Source organism: Sander vitreus, chromosome 8 (genome assembly GCF_031162955.1).
Source record: "Sander vitreus isolate 19-12246 chromosome 8, sanVit1, whole genome shotgun sequence".
NCBI lineage: Eukaryota > Metazoa > Chordata > Actinopteri > Perciformes > Percidae > Sander > Sander vitreus.
In genome coordinates this window covers 14,708,035-14,724,886 of record NC_135862.1, presented here as the reverse complement: position 1 = coordinate 14,724,886, position 16,852 = coordinate 14,708,035, and the positions used below count along the sequence as shown (strand labels likewise).

General features: G+C 41.4%; 1 protein-coding gene across 2 annotated transcripts in view; it reads left to right on the top strand.

Moving 5' to 3' along the window:
- The window catches only part of tmem266 (transmembrane protein 266), a 35,241-nt gene that overhangs the window by 11,909 nt on the left and 6,480 nt on the right, over nt 1–16,852 (top strand). For both annotated transcript variants that reach the window (XM_078256971.1, XM_078256970.1), the window contains 3 exons: nt 3,145–3,333; nt 13,516–13,670; nt 16,215–16,288. In XM_078256971.1, the coding sequence (XP_078113097.1) occupies nt 3,145–3,333; nt 13,516–13,670; nt 16,215–16,288 (418 nt within the window). The remainder of the gene's footprint in view (nt 1–3,144; nt 3,334–13,515; nt 13,671–16,214; nt 16,289–16,852) is intronic.

Sequence of the window (16,852 nt, the reverse complement as noted above, 5' to 3'; positions counted from 1 at the left end):
TTAGTTTTACTTTCTGTTGAGTTCAGCAGTATTGGACTTCAGTGGTATTTGAGTACCTTTCTCACGGTAGGCTACAGAAAACTGAGGCTAGAATAGATTACAAGTGAGATTCATTTAAACCCCAGATCTATGGAATCACTGAGTTTTGCCAAGAAAAAAAGTGTTCTTTTATGTATTTCCACGTTACTGGGGAGTGTCTCTGAATGGAAGGTGCTATATGGTTATACCTTATTGTAACTGAAAAGGGTATGGCAAATGAGAGGAGTTACTTCATTGAGAAATGAGAGATCACAGTACCCTATTATATATATATATATATATATACATAATAGAGATCACAGTACCCTATATACATACATAATAGGGTACTGTGATCTCTCGTATAACGTGACATTGACAATTTGAAGTAAAGACCACTCAGCCACAACTGAAAAAAAGACTATTATCTGCAAATATATATATATATATATACATATATATATATATATACTGCATGATGACTTACAGTGATGTTGGCAATAATTACACACAAGGAGGAAATACATACACAAATAAGGTTTTAAAACTAAAGTACTCTCTAAAACCCAAATTAATATTAACACATACTACATATTCCTAAGAAGGTATAATATCTTTGACCAATGCATTGAATTAGGATTACCAGTTTAAGTTGCTCTTTTTGTGTAGTAAGAGTATAATTACTATGATAGCTGTACTGAATAAAAATTCAGGAAAAGTTAAACTATAACCAGGTTTATTTTAGTCTTTTGCATAATAATATAATCAAGCATATTAGTGTAACAACAGCCTTAAGACGTGGCTGTAACCATGTAAAACAAAAACAGACCAGCATTTAGTAACATTAGCTAGTGTAGATGCTTTTTGCCCCTTTTGTTCTTCGTGATAAGCCTAAGCTCTTGTATGGGTGCGAGATTTCCCCCTCAGCCATGCATGCTCTTTGTTAACCTTTTTTCTTTCTTGTGGCGTTTGCTAATATCACATGCATGCCTCTGAAAAGATCCCAGCCTTTAGCATGCTACTGGCTGTCCTTGTCTGCATTGTTGAAGAGAGCAGGGTGTTCAGATGTGAAGCCTCCACTCCATCCCCAGGATGGCAACCAGCCACTCCACTGGGCTCGCACATAATGGCTCCTGGCCTACGCTGGGATTGTCTGGGAAATGTGATTTTGATGCACTAAACAGTGTGTGTCTGTCATGACTGATTAGCTTCCTTGTTGCGGTTGGTCAGAGGTGCCAAGTCCACAGATAATACTGGGATGCGCAGTCGTGTTTTGTGGCGAGCATCTGAATATATGGGCGTTTGACCTTCGAGCTAAACAACACATCTAGCAGGACACGCATAACCAAAGGATCAGATATAGGAAGGGGAAGGGCAAGGCATTTTATGTAGTGAGGACACTAAATAAGAAGTTATGTTCCACAGCCCTATTGTGCCATGTTAAGACAATATAGTTCAGATGATTCTTGGTTTTCTGTGAGAATAACAAAATATCCTTTCAAGGGAGTCCACGAAACTGCTATTGGTCAAGAAGTAAGTCAGGAAAAAGAAAGACCTATTTTCCTTTCCAGGCCGGCATACATTCAAATTTAACAGCAAGGTGGTCTGCACAGTGATCTTCTACTAACTGTCTCCTCCCACTCGGTTTCACCTCCAGCGCAGAGGTTGTAGAATTCACCAAGCCAATGGCATTTGTCTTGTAATCAATGCCTTCCTCCACTGTTAAGCACTGGAGTTATTGATGTCTCCACACTGGCTGCACTGGGACGGCTGCCAAGCCGTGTGAGACTCCTGTTCCAGGGTGACTTCTCCTTGTCCGCTATTGGCTGAGCTTGAAGGATCACAGCCCTCCCTACGCATTCAAGTTTCAGGACCTCAATGGCAAATAAAATGTCACTTTGTCTGGTTTGGCCGAATATAGCTAACCTCACAGAGAAAATAGAGTGAATGAATCAAAATGAAATAAACAAAGCTAAAACAATACTTTTCTTGTGCCCTCCAATGTCAGGTATCCCCTTTTTAAAGATATTGTTTTGTTGTAGGATGATACTGCTAGTTTTGCATGTTTTCACCCATGCAAACCATAGCCTAGAGCACAGTATACCATAGGTTTTTATGTTGATTTCAAGCAGCCATTGGTTTTCATTAATTTCATTATTCTGTCGAGTAGAAACTTAAAACCATCAGTGCACACAGTCATGTTATTAACTGGTAATGCAATGTTGAGCATTCTGTGGCCACTCATGAGCTATGTTTTCATAAATTCAAATGCTGAAGAATGAATATTGTAAAAAGAATAATGTCAGTTTGGTTGGCAACCAATTCTGAAATACCAGGTGTTGGAGCATCCTTAAGTGCACCAACAGGGTTAGTTTTCAAAATGGTAACTGCTGTCAACTGGGCAAATGCACCAAATTGTTCACTGTATGTAATAGATCTTTTATCTCAAGCAAGTTTCAAGTTTCAGTCTATAGTGATGAATGGAAACCAATGGCTGCCTGGGAATTCATGCTAAACATCAATGCATGCTTTGGAAAGTAGCCTGTAAGAATGTAAAGTATACAGGATTTGTTGTTCAAGCTGATATCTATAATCTTTTTAGTCAAGAAGCTGTTAATATTTGCATATGTGTGGAATGCAAACTGCCATATTTACTGTGGTTTGAGACTTGCTTCATTGCATTCTCTGCTAATGAGAAATGTAGATCAACTTGTCATCACTAAACGTGTCCTTGTTGAGGGTGCCAGAAAACACTGCAAACAAGAAATTTTGCACAATTTTAGTTTTCATTCATCAAAATTAAGCGTAGTCCCACTATCATACTCTGCTACCTGGAGCATTTCCCAAGTAGATGCATTCGTTGACTAATTCAAATAAACAGCACACTTCCATACAACCTTGCACTGCACTGTCTTTGCTGAAGACTAAACACCACTACACAGGGTGACAACATGCAGATACACATTATAGCTATAGTTTAATGAGGTAAAACTAGCCAAACCACCCATGGGTGACACACATCCATCCTCTGACTCTAATGCTGCTGTGTGTGTGTGTGTGTGTGTGTGTGTGTGTGTGTGTGTGTGTGTGTGTGTGTGTGTGTGTGTGTGTGTGTGTGTAACATAGTGCTCCTCCCAAGGCTGGAGCCTCAGAGCTAGAGGTAATCTCCCAGCAGGTGGAGGAGGACAACCAGTGCGTAGCCCCTGTCCAGCTGGTCAGCTTCGCCTACAGAGACTTGCCTTTGGCCGCCCTGGACATATCCCTCGCTGGATCCCAGCTCATCTCGAACCCTGACGAAGAGGACAACAGAGAGGGGTACGTCCCACAAACCCACTCCGACACAACCCTTGACTTTCTGTTGTTGCTTTATAGTTTGACCACAGTCAGTAAAACAATCTCCAGAGATGATTATGTTTGATGATTATTAGTAAGAAGTCGTGAATGGTTTGGCTAGCCTGAAACAGCAACTTGAGTGTGGTCGTGTAGAAAAAGAGGCACTGTATTTAAGGAATGTGAAGCTCATGAAGCTGAACACTTTCATCATTTGAAGCATATCACACATTATACATTTTGAGGATGCTGGAAACAAATTAGTAGCATGGTTATCAATGAAATCTTTCTATAATTAATTTATATACTAAAAAGCCCAAAATGTAATTACATATTGATTGATGTTCCTGATGTTTGCCATCACAGTTAAGAAGATACTAGAAATATGATGTCAGAGACTTTGTCTTTGCTTGTTGCAGAAAAAGTGCTACATCCATAATTAAGGCAGAATCGCAATTACTACAATCTATAATCTACCCTGGCAGAGAAAAAAGCTCTGCCGTCACTCTCTCCATTGCTCATTATTGCACATAGTAATTACACCTGGCGTTTTGAATCACCCCTCATTTTATATTAGAGTCCAGGAGTCCAGGATATTTGGCGATGAATGTATTAGTGTCACCATGTTAAAAGGACAATGTCTCCACTGATGTGTTCATTTCAGCTCAATGACACAGCAATTTCTTGCTACCAGACAGGCTTCTGTTCATAATGTCGATTTCTGGCAGAAAACAAAGAGTGTTGTTAGCACCATAGCTTTCCTGAAATGTCAGAGCCCTGTAGCAGGGCTGTTTCTGTCCAAGAGGCCTGCTTGTCCAGGGTTTGTGTTGTTTTCTTATCCCCATATCGCCATGCTTCAGGCGCAGTACTCTCAGGACAGGACACGCCCCTGCTAAAGCACCCCTGTAGCAAGTGTCCATGGCTCTCCACTCATGAAGCGTGACTCACAACCCTTTGGCATGCTGCGATGCTGGAATCCATACAAAGAAAGTTGACAAAAAGCATAAGCTTAATTAGAGCATCCAGCATTTTGCCATCCAAGCCCTGGTGAGTCAGCTGACTATGTCTGGCTGGACTTTGCCTGGTCTGGCCCGGTCTGGGCTGATGGCTCTGTGGGACGGAGTGCAGGGACAGATGGGTCCTGTCCCAAACACCCACTCTCTTCTCGTACCTCATAGCTTTCTCACTCTGTCTTGCTCACAAAAGGGACAGAAAACATACACACAGCAATGCCACAGCAGAGGGCAGGATCTGGCAGCCCAGCAAAATTATCATCACAGTGAGCACTCTCACATGGCACCATATGATACCCTGGTCCTCTGGGATTTGGCATTGTGCAGTGGAAAATCATGCAGTGTCAAGACATGTGTCTGAGAGATTTATCAAGTCAACAATGTGAATATTCTTTATCATGAAAAGTAAGACGGCCCTCATTCCGATCAGAGAAATGCCCTCCTGGGCGCCTGGGTAGCTCACCTGGTGGAGCGCAAGCCCATATATAGAGGTTTACTCCTCGACGGGTTCGATTCCGACCTGCATCCCTTTTCTGCATGTCATTCCCCCTCTCTCTCCGCTTTCATGTCTTCAGCTGTCCTATAAAAATAAATAATTATAATATAATAATTTTTTTAAGAGAAACGCCCTCCTCAGATTCCAGGAAGCTTGAAAGTATTCAGCAGACTAGTGAAAACAGTGTGCAATCTGACACCCATGCAAGTGCTACAGCATGTTGATGAGCTTTTTAGATTGAAATTCCTGATTTTCAGGTCCCAGGCATTCCAAGACATACCTGTCATCACAGTTTCATACACACATTTATGTCTTTTGGAAGCGCTCTTAAAAAAGCGACAGAGCCAGCTCGTTGCCACAGGTTCTGGCTGCCTTTGTGACTCATGTGTGTAACATCACAGAAATGACACAAAGGCTGAATGTGTTGTATGCTGCAATATTTTAAATTATTTCAAATGAACTAAGACTATCAAAGGCCCTAATGTCTAAGCAATGAACTGATTGATTTACTTAGCTCTGTCAACTCTGTTAACAATGTTTCTCTTGTATCAGAATGTGTAGTCACTGAGACTCCTCTGCATACTGTAGTCTGTTTTAACACTTTGTAAATGATTGTGTACAATCATGTAAATCCACTTTCATTGTGCTGCAGTGGCTTTTTGCTTCAATTTTGGTGATAAGCAGGACAGCTTGTTTTCTCAAGCTACTATGACTTACATTCCTGAGATGTTTTTATATCTTACTTGTCATTTTGTGGACGTGACTTTATCCAGTAGATATATAAGTAGATCCCTTATGATTTCAATTTGATCATAAATAGGACTGCTGTTCGGTTTGTAAAGTTTATATTGATCTCTGGTCAGTGCTTTGGTTTGGATCTGGACATGGTGAAAGGAAAAGCGTGAAGGTCAAAGGAACAGCTTTATACCAATGGTCAGAGATGTAAAAAGGAAGGGATCATTACTAAATCTTTGATGGTGAAGCCTTGGTTTTGTTTTGTTACATATGGTTGTAAAAAAAGAAAAGAAAAGCAGAGCAAAAGTATACACACCAGAGATGTGCATTTAGTCTTGCATTGCAGCTCCTCATGGCTCTTTATCAGGAGACGTGGGCGATTATGTAGGAGGTGGATGTTCTTGCGGACTACAAGGGGCACACGCAGTCCTTCCAGATTCTGTGAAGTGGTTAGCTGGATAGAAATATTAATATATTTTGGCAGTATCATCTTCTATGGGCTGAAATATGTGCCACCAGAAACTGAATTTGAATCATCTATATTTTAATTTTTAAACTTGAATCTGAACAGTATAATTTGAACTTGAATGTATTCGTTTGGAACTGAAGTCCAATAAAATGTGATCCTCACTGAAAATTCAACTCTATATATCTTCACATTCAGTTCTCACAATAAAAGTTTTCAAAATTCAATTTCAAGTTACCGTGACAGACATCCGGGTAGTTGCAGGATGAAGAAAGAGCAATCGAGCGCCGATCGTTAAATAGAGTTCAGTCAGTGGCGGAGGATCAGCACTAAAGATGCCAGACTGTTGTGCTGCTTATGGATGTTCGAACGAAAGAAATGAAAAAAACAAACAGCAAGGGATAACATTTCACAGGTGAGAATGTGTTTTATTATATATATATATATATGCCGCCTTCGACCTGCAATCTGAGCTCTGGCGGCGGCGGGAGGCGGAGAGTTCCGTGGCCGGCAGCAGCGTCTCTTCCCCCGGGCAGGAACACAGCTTTACCTCGCTGCTGCGCCGGTCCCCGCGGATCCAGATGGGACCGGCCAAAGACAGAGTGGTGATGGGGAGGATCTTCCACGTAGTTCAGGACGACCTGTACGTAGATTTCAGCGGGAAGTTTCACTGCGTTTGCCGGCAGAGAGTTACATTTTCAGTGAGGATCAAATTTGATTGCACTTCAGTTCCAAACGAATAAATTCAATTTCAAATTATACTATTCAGATTCAGTTAGTCAATGCAATGATTCAAATTAAACAATACAATTTCAAATGATGTGATTCAAATTCAGTTTTTCAATGCAGTTATTCAAGTTTAGCTATTCAAATTCAAATATAAATGACTCAAATTCAGTTTCTGGTGGCACATATTTCAGCTCATAAACTTGCTGGAAAGTCCAAGATGAGGGTGGTGTCATTTCACATCCACCTTTGGTCACTTTGTCTCATTTGTATTATTTAAAAATGTCTGCCTTTTAAATAGTGGATAATATTTTTGGAAACTACAGAATATCAGTTTTTTTTTATGAGCTGAATGCTTTGTCATGTTTCGATATTTTGATTCAACTGTCACCAACATGATAGACCTAATAGACATGTGTAATAAGTGACTGTTAAAATATTTTGGTTCTTTACTTATTTCCAAATTTGGTTAAATACCTTCCTTCTACAGTCATTTCAGAGTATGTCATAGATCACAGCATGCTCAGAGCACTTCAATAACGATAAAGCTGTGTATTTTTATACACTGTACATTTTACGAGTCTGAACAAATGTGCAGCAGCAAGGTAGTATGTTGAGATTTTGTATCCACCTTCATTCTGACCTGTCATCGTGACCTGCAGACTGGGAGGAGCTCAGGCTCCTAGAGAGCATCTCCCTGCCTGGCCTCAGTCTGCACTTGTCCTAGGTTATCATCCCCAGATCAGCCTGCTGCCTACAGCAGCAGCAGCATATGCCGTTGATAGTGTGGCACTGCAGCAATGACAGACGGTTCCTATGGGTCAACCTGCCGCTTTGACTCGAGAAGAGGGGAGGCGGAGGAGATAAAGAGAAGGTTGGAAGGAGGATAGCCCTCCTCCACACTTTCATTCACAAAGCTGCCGGCTGCAGAACACATGGAAATGGCTCCATTTGATGAATGTCATATCTGTCCATGTTGGACAGTAGTGTGGGATTAACCCTGTGCCACGTTGTATGGTGACAGCTACAGTTGAAAGCTGATACAGTGTTGGGTGAAATGTTGGATGTTAGATAAGCTTAAGTGAGCCCAGGCCAGCCTGGAGCGATTACATTACTTAACAGTGCTCAGACATCCCCAATGAAATAAAGTTCTCTTGTCACTAAAATGAATTAATATGGAATGGAATCATTATTAAAAAAAATCTAGACTGTACAATAACACTGACCGTGTGAAGCTTGGCAGCAGCAATATTTCATGGGGCTTTGTATTGGAACCACATCCATACTATACCTGTTCTGTGTAGATGGATGTCTGAAAAGAGAGCACGATCCCCCCCCCCCCGACTCTATTTCAAACACACAGAGGAACAGTCCTCTTCATCAAATTGGCTCTCTTGCCTGGCACCATGTGCGACACAATAGATGACATATGAGTGCAGGGTTTGAGGGGTTGTTAATATTCACAGACATGCAAAGTGTGAGATTGCATTTTAGGCTGAGAGCGAGAGAGATCAAGTGTCCTGGTGAAAACCCATTTATCAGGGACAGCTTGTCTGCTGCTCTGCACATGGAGCCCCATCCATCTCCATTTGCTTAGTATCTGTGGCCCATTTCTCTGGCAAAGATCAGCCCCGAGTCCCCTCTGCTAGGTTGTACCATGGTGTAAGATGTGGAGAGATGGTAGCTGCTCACACTTGGAAACCAGTGAAAGGGTTTTACTGGAAAGCAAGCTACATTTTCATAAGAAGATGACAAAAAAAATAGTTGTTACTCAGAGGGAATGCTGAAGCCTAAACTTTATTTATTGGCATCTGTAATCGATTAGGCCTTTTCATTTGATTTGTTAATTTACCACAGAAGTGTTTGCTAATTCCCCAGGGGTGAGACTATAAGAGATTAATAGTGATGAGCCATGGAAGAAAAATGTACAATTGATTACCTATGATAACTCCACTTTATTCAGCATATTTATTGCTTAGCTGGTTTCCCTCTCTCAGGGCTTCTTTGCTTCTTTTGGCTGTTTTAACACCGATGACTCAGCAGTCGTTACCCAGGAAAGGATTTAGCCAGTTTTTATGCTGGCATTTGTCTTGATTTTTAAGCAATCTAGGCGGATGCCCCACCTGTGCTCTCTCAGGAAACAGAAGCTAAATGAAATGCCTCTTCAAGCGTATAAAGTAAGTTAAGGAACAGGTGTAACATAGAGAGTTTGAACAGCCTGAATGGAATGAAGTTCTCCAACCTCTGCTGTTCCGTAGCCTTCAGGCGCACAGTTGTGGTCCATTTTGCCCTGTCCGAGCCTGCTCGAGTCTGCTGAGTTCAGCAGATTGGTGTGATTTGGTTGAAGTTTATGCTAGAGGAACCAAGGGGCTAAATAGTTATTAGTACAGAGAGAGTAATTGAGAGGAGAAAAAAAACCTGAGTCAAATAGTATTATTTTAAAATGCTGCAGTAGTCCGTAGTATCTGGCATTGCCCCTTCCACCATTAAAGAGGATACATTCAATTCAAAAGCTTTTTACCAGTGTTCACATGTTTCTCCCTAACAGTCAGAGAGATTCATGGTTCAGGTGTCTGCCACTTGGAGAAAAAACATAGCTGGTCAAAATAATCTATAAAATTAACAAAGTCAAATGTAGGATTTAGGATCTTTTTTAGACTCATGTAATAGTGTGGCAGCTGCCACAGGTCTGTACCGTAATGTGCTGGAGTTTTTCACCAAGCAAAGTTGCTCTGTTGTAAATGTGCAATCAAGACATTAATCAAGAGTTCCAATCAATTATTTAGAGGCGTTCAGAGCGACACTATTTTAGGCTTTCCTTTCAAAGATTCTGAGGGAGGTGTTGGTATTTGCAGCGACTAAACACCACTACACAGGGTGACAACATGCAGATACAAATTATAGCTACAGTATAATGAGGTAAAAGATGACAAACACGCATCCATCCTCTGACTCTAATGCTGCTCTGTGTGTGTGTGTGTGTGTGTGTGTGTGTGTGTGTGTGTGTGTGTGTGTGTGTGTGTGTGTGTGTGTGTGTGTGTGTGTGTGTGTTACAATCAATACCTTAGACGAGTTGATAGAGTCTTTCTGAATGAATTTTTCCTTTGCAGCCCTTCCCTTCTCTCTGACCCCATCTCTTAACTCACACCTCAGTGAGAGTTACTTCTGTGCTGGAGCCAAAGCTCTGTCCTGTCTGTGTGAATGGGCCCCAATATCATTGTCAGCTCTGTCCTGTCTGGCCATCCTGCTGCGAGGGCCGCTGCAGCCGGTGTCATGTACAGCATGCCTTCACTTCCATCTGAGGCCACTATTGATCGGTCTCATGATCTAATTCCCTCGCTGTGCGCTGCTGTCGGCCGCACTTCGATCTTCCCTCAGTACTGCAGCTGCTGGCCTGATGTCTTTATGAACCTGTCCACAGCACATGCCACCCTGCATCTCTCATTTCCTCCACACAATTTTCTTAACTTAGTGTGTGTGTGTGTGTGTGTGTGTGTGTGTGTGTGTGTGTGTGTGTGTGTGTGTGTGTGTGTGTGTGTGTGTGTGAGATGTTTGCCTGTGCACACACACATTTGTGCAACCCTGAAGGTATTGCCCATTCGATCTGCACCTGTCGCGATCCTGGGAGAGAGTGAGATGATTTCCTTACTTGCCTTGCTTCACCACTGAAGCAGCCTCGCTTCCTCATAAATACTTCAGGTCCTCAGCGTTCAAGGTTTAAAGTGATTTTCCTAAAATTAAGTTTCTAAACTTTGAGTAATCCATCACTGCCATTTACTCTGCTTCCAGACAGGGTTTTTCTTTACAGGTTTATTAAATTAATAGCTTTTCTGCCTGGCTTTTCAGTCCTGAGGGTAAGTGAGGTGTGTGCTGCTGTCTTTTAACTAATGGTCCACAAATGTCCGTGACTGTGTGTTAGGCGTATCATTAGGTAAATGTTTCTTTTTCTTGGCTCTCCTTCACTGGCAGATGGGGTTTGACATTGTTCCTTGGGAACAAATCGGTGCTGGGGAAAGTCTCCATGGTATCTGCTAATGATACCATTACTATCCACAATCTCTTTGTCACCCCAGGTGTTGAGCTCCTAATCTGTTGGCATTGTTGAGGGTTGCTGCAGAGGGCTGAGTGCACCGGTTAGCCTCTGGGAGAGCACTGACACAACGTGGCCGAGCTCAGCCTCTCTGTTGACCTTGGTGAAGGATGGAGGCGATGTGTAGCTGTGCTACACCGGAGGCTCAGCTGCAACTGCAAAATGACACTGATTACTAGAATTCCCTCTCAGTTTTTAATCTCATAGGAGAACTTTATTATAGTTCAGCATTATTTTTTATAGTTTTGGCCATGATTTCTATTCACCAAAGTCGTTGCCAAAACCAGGGAACATGGGGACATCGTTACAAAATGCAGTCCAATGAGCCAAGAAATAAGAGACCATCAGACAAGCCAACTTTTTTTGGAGTTCAAACCAGAAGTAAGCGTGTCTGAAATGTCAATGATAACACCTCATTGTACAAGTACAGTTGGTCACAGTTGCACCAGATAGTCAGTAAGTAAACTGTGATAGATTTTTAAAGTAGACACCTTTTTATTCTCTTCCATATACAGGTCAAACGACTAGTCGGTCAGTCGATGGACACAATAACCATCAGCAACTATTTTGGTAATTTATTGTTTGTCATTTTTTTCTAAAATATCAGGATTTGTTACTTATCTTTGTCTTATATCAGTAAAGGGAACATGTTTGGGCTTTGGATAAAACTATAGACATGTCATCAACAGTTTCAATAGACTAAACAATTGATCAGTTAATTTATAAAATAATCATTAGTTGCAGCCCTACTTTAAAATAAGTTTAGCTTATTTAAACCATATTGCTACATTTACAAATCCTAACATTTAACATAGTTTAGTACTGTTGTAATTTTTGTCCAATAAGACCCAAGTTATAATAGACCGGAATTATCCTTTAACTCAATCTGCATCTTTCTCTGTTCTTTCTTTCTCATTTTTCCTTCTCCAACTCCCCCTCCTTCCTCCCTGGCTCTCTCTCCAATTCACTTTTGGATGAGTCCCAATGCCTTTGAACTGGCTGCACCACCGTTTCCTCTCTCAGTGTTTGCCTCCTTCATTCTGAGCTAAACCAAGAGGAGAGTAGAATAAATTGCATCCTCTTTTGTCCTCTGACAGACATTGCGCGTAGGTTTTCTCCTATGGGGGACAGGTGACAATGGATAGCTGCTATTTTCATGGAAACATACTGCCTTTCTCAGTGTTGCCTCAGAGAAAGGACAGCAACCCCCACACATCTTCCTTTTCAGTACATCTGAGTAGCGTGTGCGTGGAATGCAGAGCTGTGACAGGAAGGGAAAGCCTGGTGTGCCTCCTGGAGACTTGTCATTATTTATTGACCATGAATCCGTAGGAGTGTCAGTCACAGTCTCTGATTGGTGGAACCTAAATGGGGGGAGTAGGGATGGATTTAAGGCAGGTCTGACACTCATATCTTCAGACACAATGTACCTGGACAAGGAGCAAGCACACAAAGGACACTGGGACACTTCAAACTAATGGAAAATATATTAGCAATGTGGAGGAAGGTGTATAAAGCAGTAGCTGCTTAACCAGTATAGGAATGACAGATTCTGGGATCAGGACTTTTAGGTGTCACTAACCCAAGTTTCTCCCTCATTCCTTAACTCTGATGTTCTCTCAACAACCAGCCAGACAGGTGTGACTACACCCTCCAGATGGTGCACATGCAGCCCCACTGTCATGCCTGCAGAGCTACATCATGCAGTCAGCCAGCCAGTTAGCTAGTCAGTCGTCCAGAGCCAGTGAGCTAACTCCTAGCCTGGTTGTTAGCAAAACAGTCGCCCAGCTGGGCATTCAGCCAGTAAGTCAACTAGTTTTTCACCCAGAGACCTGTCCTCTCACCCAGTGGAGCAGCTGGGAGGGGAATTAAACACAGAGAGACTCTAATCTTTCCAGAACCACACTTAATTGACTGTAATGTTATAGATGTGTAATATGTCTAAACAAATATAGAGAATATAAGACTGAGTTGGGTATCACCTCCTCTATAGATCTATATATTAGTGCTCCATATACAAGCATGTTCTGATTAGACAAAAACAAATTATTTAATGCTTGAATGTGGATTACAACAGACGTCATGTAATCTGTTTCCAAAAATAGGCCAACACAAACCAATGGCTGTTATAGTAAGTAGATTGCACTGCTTGAGGATGCACAAAAGAAGAGCTTTAATGGGAAGAGGAAGGTTGCAAAAAAGGCCAGAATAAAGGGTTTCATGAGGAGATTAGGAAGGGGGGGGGGAAGCAATGACACATGAATTAATGAACAGAATCACTTAATACTTATATATCATCTCAGTGCCAGCAGAACATATATTTATGCTTCACATTGAATTTAAGAGCGTAAATTAATTTCAGCATGCATGCTCTGAATTTGTACACAGATAAGTGCCCTCTGCTGAAAAATATTTAGAAGAATGTTGGTTGAAAACGGAGCAAAGTCAAGGTTGAATACATCTCACAATTTGTGTATTTTGATGTTTCTTATGTTTTATTGATTTGACCTTGCTTGCTGCCTGTCAGATCTGGACTCTGTACCAGTGTTACATTTTATATTAAAAAGGCAACAAGACCCACCATTTATCTTTACCCCCTTTAGCTCTTCTGACCGCCATTTCTTCCCCTCTCCCCGGTCAGGTCGAACTGGCTGAAGCCATGCTGTGGACGAAGGGCAGCACTGTGGCAGGTCTGTCTGCTGTCGGCGGGCTTCAACTGTTTCCTGGTGGCCTGTGTCATTCTGGTGGTTGTGCTGCTGACGCTGGAGCTGCTCATAGACACCAAGCTGTTGCAGTGTGAGTGGTAGAAACCAAGACAGTGAGACGTCACCACTGAGATTATCATAATAATTAGGATGTGGCTGTTTAAGGACATGATGCTGGGGTGGTGGTTTGTTACACTCATTGTTTATGGTCCTGGCTTGCATTAGCTTTCTTGGAGAGGAAGAAAAGTGAACTGCTCAGCACAATTGTTTACTTGTGAATTGCTATACAAAGGCATTGGGTCGATGCATGGACTCGAGATCTATGACAAAGGAGTAAGTTCACAAGAACTTAAATAGAACACAAACTAAGCGGCAGATAGATCATGTACTCTTCCTCTTGTTAGACTGAGCTGCAGTTTGGATGGAAGGGTATCTGGCAAAAGATATATAAATAGAGGTAGTCATAAAGCTATATAGCAAAGAATGAAAAAAAGAAAAATATAAAACCATTTTCTCACAGTGTGACAAACATCTGTTGTGGAAATAGAAATTTCATAGGTGAAGGTGTTATTTTAATTAAGGATAGGCACCTGGCGATATAACGCAGATAACAACTCTTACCAATATAAATTAATTACACAATTAATCAGTGTTAGATTCAACATGAGCAAATGATAGCAACATAGAAAGTCAACACCATAGTATACAATATATATAATATAATATGTAATATAATATATATAGTATACTTACTAGAGCTATAGACCAAGAAATTAGCCAGGCCAATACATCATCCAATATAAGCTTGTTGCAGATATATCAGTATTTAGGTATATGCCAGTCAATAAATAATTTTTGAGATTGTTATTTTTTTTTTTTAAGTTTGCCAAGTTTGCCACCAAAAACTTAGAATTTTATTTATCAACTGCAAAATGTGGCATTGTTGTACTCCAGGTAGGGAATGAGTCCTTACCCCAAGTGAAGGAGTTCAAGTACCTTGGGGTCTTGTTCGCGAGTGATTGGTTGGAGAATCGGCGCAGCAGGTGCGGTATTACATTCAATTTATCGCACCGTTGTGACGAAAAGGGAGCTGAGCCAGAAGGCAAAGCTCTCGATCTACCGGTCAGTTTTCGTTCCTTCCTCGGAAGACCCAGGACTAGGTGGAGGGATTATATCTCCAACCTGGCCTGGGAACGTCTCGGGATCCCCCAGTCGGAGCTGGTTAATGTGGCTCGGGAAAGGGAAGTTTGGGGTCCCCTGCTGGGGCTGCTGCCCCCACGACCCGACCCCGAATAAGCGGACGAAGATGGATGGATGAAAATGTGGCATTGTGGTCCAAATTATTTGTAAATTTAAGGGATTTTCATTAAAAAAAAAATTATTTATTATAATTATACTAAATCTATATTTAATATATATTGAACCTTTTTTGGGGGGTGGTCACTCCTAAATTTAAGAAAATTGACTGTTTTTGATCATCAAACTATTGAATTTAGGCATAAAGGTAGCTAGGATTGATTAAATAATTGGACTGTGAGATTTCTTTGAAGGTAGGGAAACAACATATTTAAAATGAATCAGTTCTGCCATGCAGATGACACGGTTTTCGTTTTGAAAATGACCAAAAGGACGATGACAGTCCCATCTATCAACACAATATATTCATGTAACTTATTATAGTATTAGCAGTCTGTGAATGTGCTATGGTCATACCTAATGGTTACATACATTTTTGTTTGTAAGACAATTCAGGACAGTTTTTGGACCTGCCAAAACAGAATAGATGTACAACATGTATGTGAGCATGTGCAGATATGTCTACTGTATAATGACTCTGTGTCACTAATAACCTATCCTGGGACCTGAGGCTCTGATCAATCATGGTCTGGGGAATATAATCCTTCTATTATTATTCCACAGTTAACACAAAATGTCAAGTGATCAAAATACCCATGTCACCCTGGTATCAACTTCGTCTACATCATCTGGCATGGTGGAGACATCCTCATTTATCATAAGTGAAAGGTCAGGGGTCATACCTGTTTGATGTCACGGGGCTAAGTGAAGAACACATGTGGTGGAGATATCGCTCTGGCAGTATCCAAATACATTTAAGTCTTTACTATTCCCCTGGGACTGACTGACTAGACAGGGCAGACAAAGGAAAAGTAAGACAAATGCGTTAAGGGAGATTAGCGGACAAAGAAATTAGGCAATACAGAGTTGGCTGGTGGATGAGTGTGGGGAGGACTTGAGGAAGATGAATGGACTGATGGACAGATCACTGAACACGACAAACAAAGACAGATGGGAGGGAGAGGTGGCGCGTGAAGAGAAATACATCAGCTGACAGCGGAGTGCTGTTGCAGGCTGTTTACAATTAGCCTGATGAATAGACAGGAAGATACAGACACATGCATGTACACTTGTGTTGAATTCACATTTATGATGTTGCTTTCATCTCTGTCTGTGCTTTTATGTATGTGTGTGCATGAATGTGCTCATACCACTTTACTGCACCTTGTCAATGTTACACAGCAGGTAACAGCCAAAACAAAAAAAACACATTTTTTACAACTTCATGTCACAGAAACTGTCCTTTAAAATAATCAGTTATTCTGTTTTATTCCTACAGTTAATAATGCATTCCATTTTGCCAGCATCATCCACTGGATCAGCCTGGCGATTCTCTCTGTGTTCTTCATTGAGGTGAGTCTCCATCTTTTTCTTGCTCAACACAAAAACAGTCTCACTTACAGCTGATGCAGCGGGCTGTCGATTAATGCTATGTTGTGCAGTGTGTGGGCAGTGAAGTACACCGATAGATCATCATTACAATACTAACAACACTATGAAACGCCCTGTGTCCTCTGTCACAGCTTGATTAGATTCTGATTAGTAGGGGTGAACTTGTGTACGGCGCCATTAAAAGTGTTCTTAACGAAAGTGACTATGAAATCACACAACAGAGATCTACATCAGTACTCTGGGGAAAAACCAACGTGTGTAACTGCTGTTGTTAAAGCAGGCACAGTCGGTCCCTCTCGGGTTATTCAATTGATCCACAGCACAAACACTTTAAAATGCAGATAGAGCTTTTAGTGCTGCTAGTTTTAAATAATTTTGAGGCCTCAGGTGTGCTGTATTGATTACCATTTTCTTTACAGCCGGCCACATTTGTCTTAGTTCCCTACACTTGACCACCGCACTGCTAACTTTTTTATAGCTGGAGTTTTACTTATCAATAAAAGCAACTCCCCCCCAGTAATACAT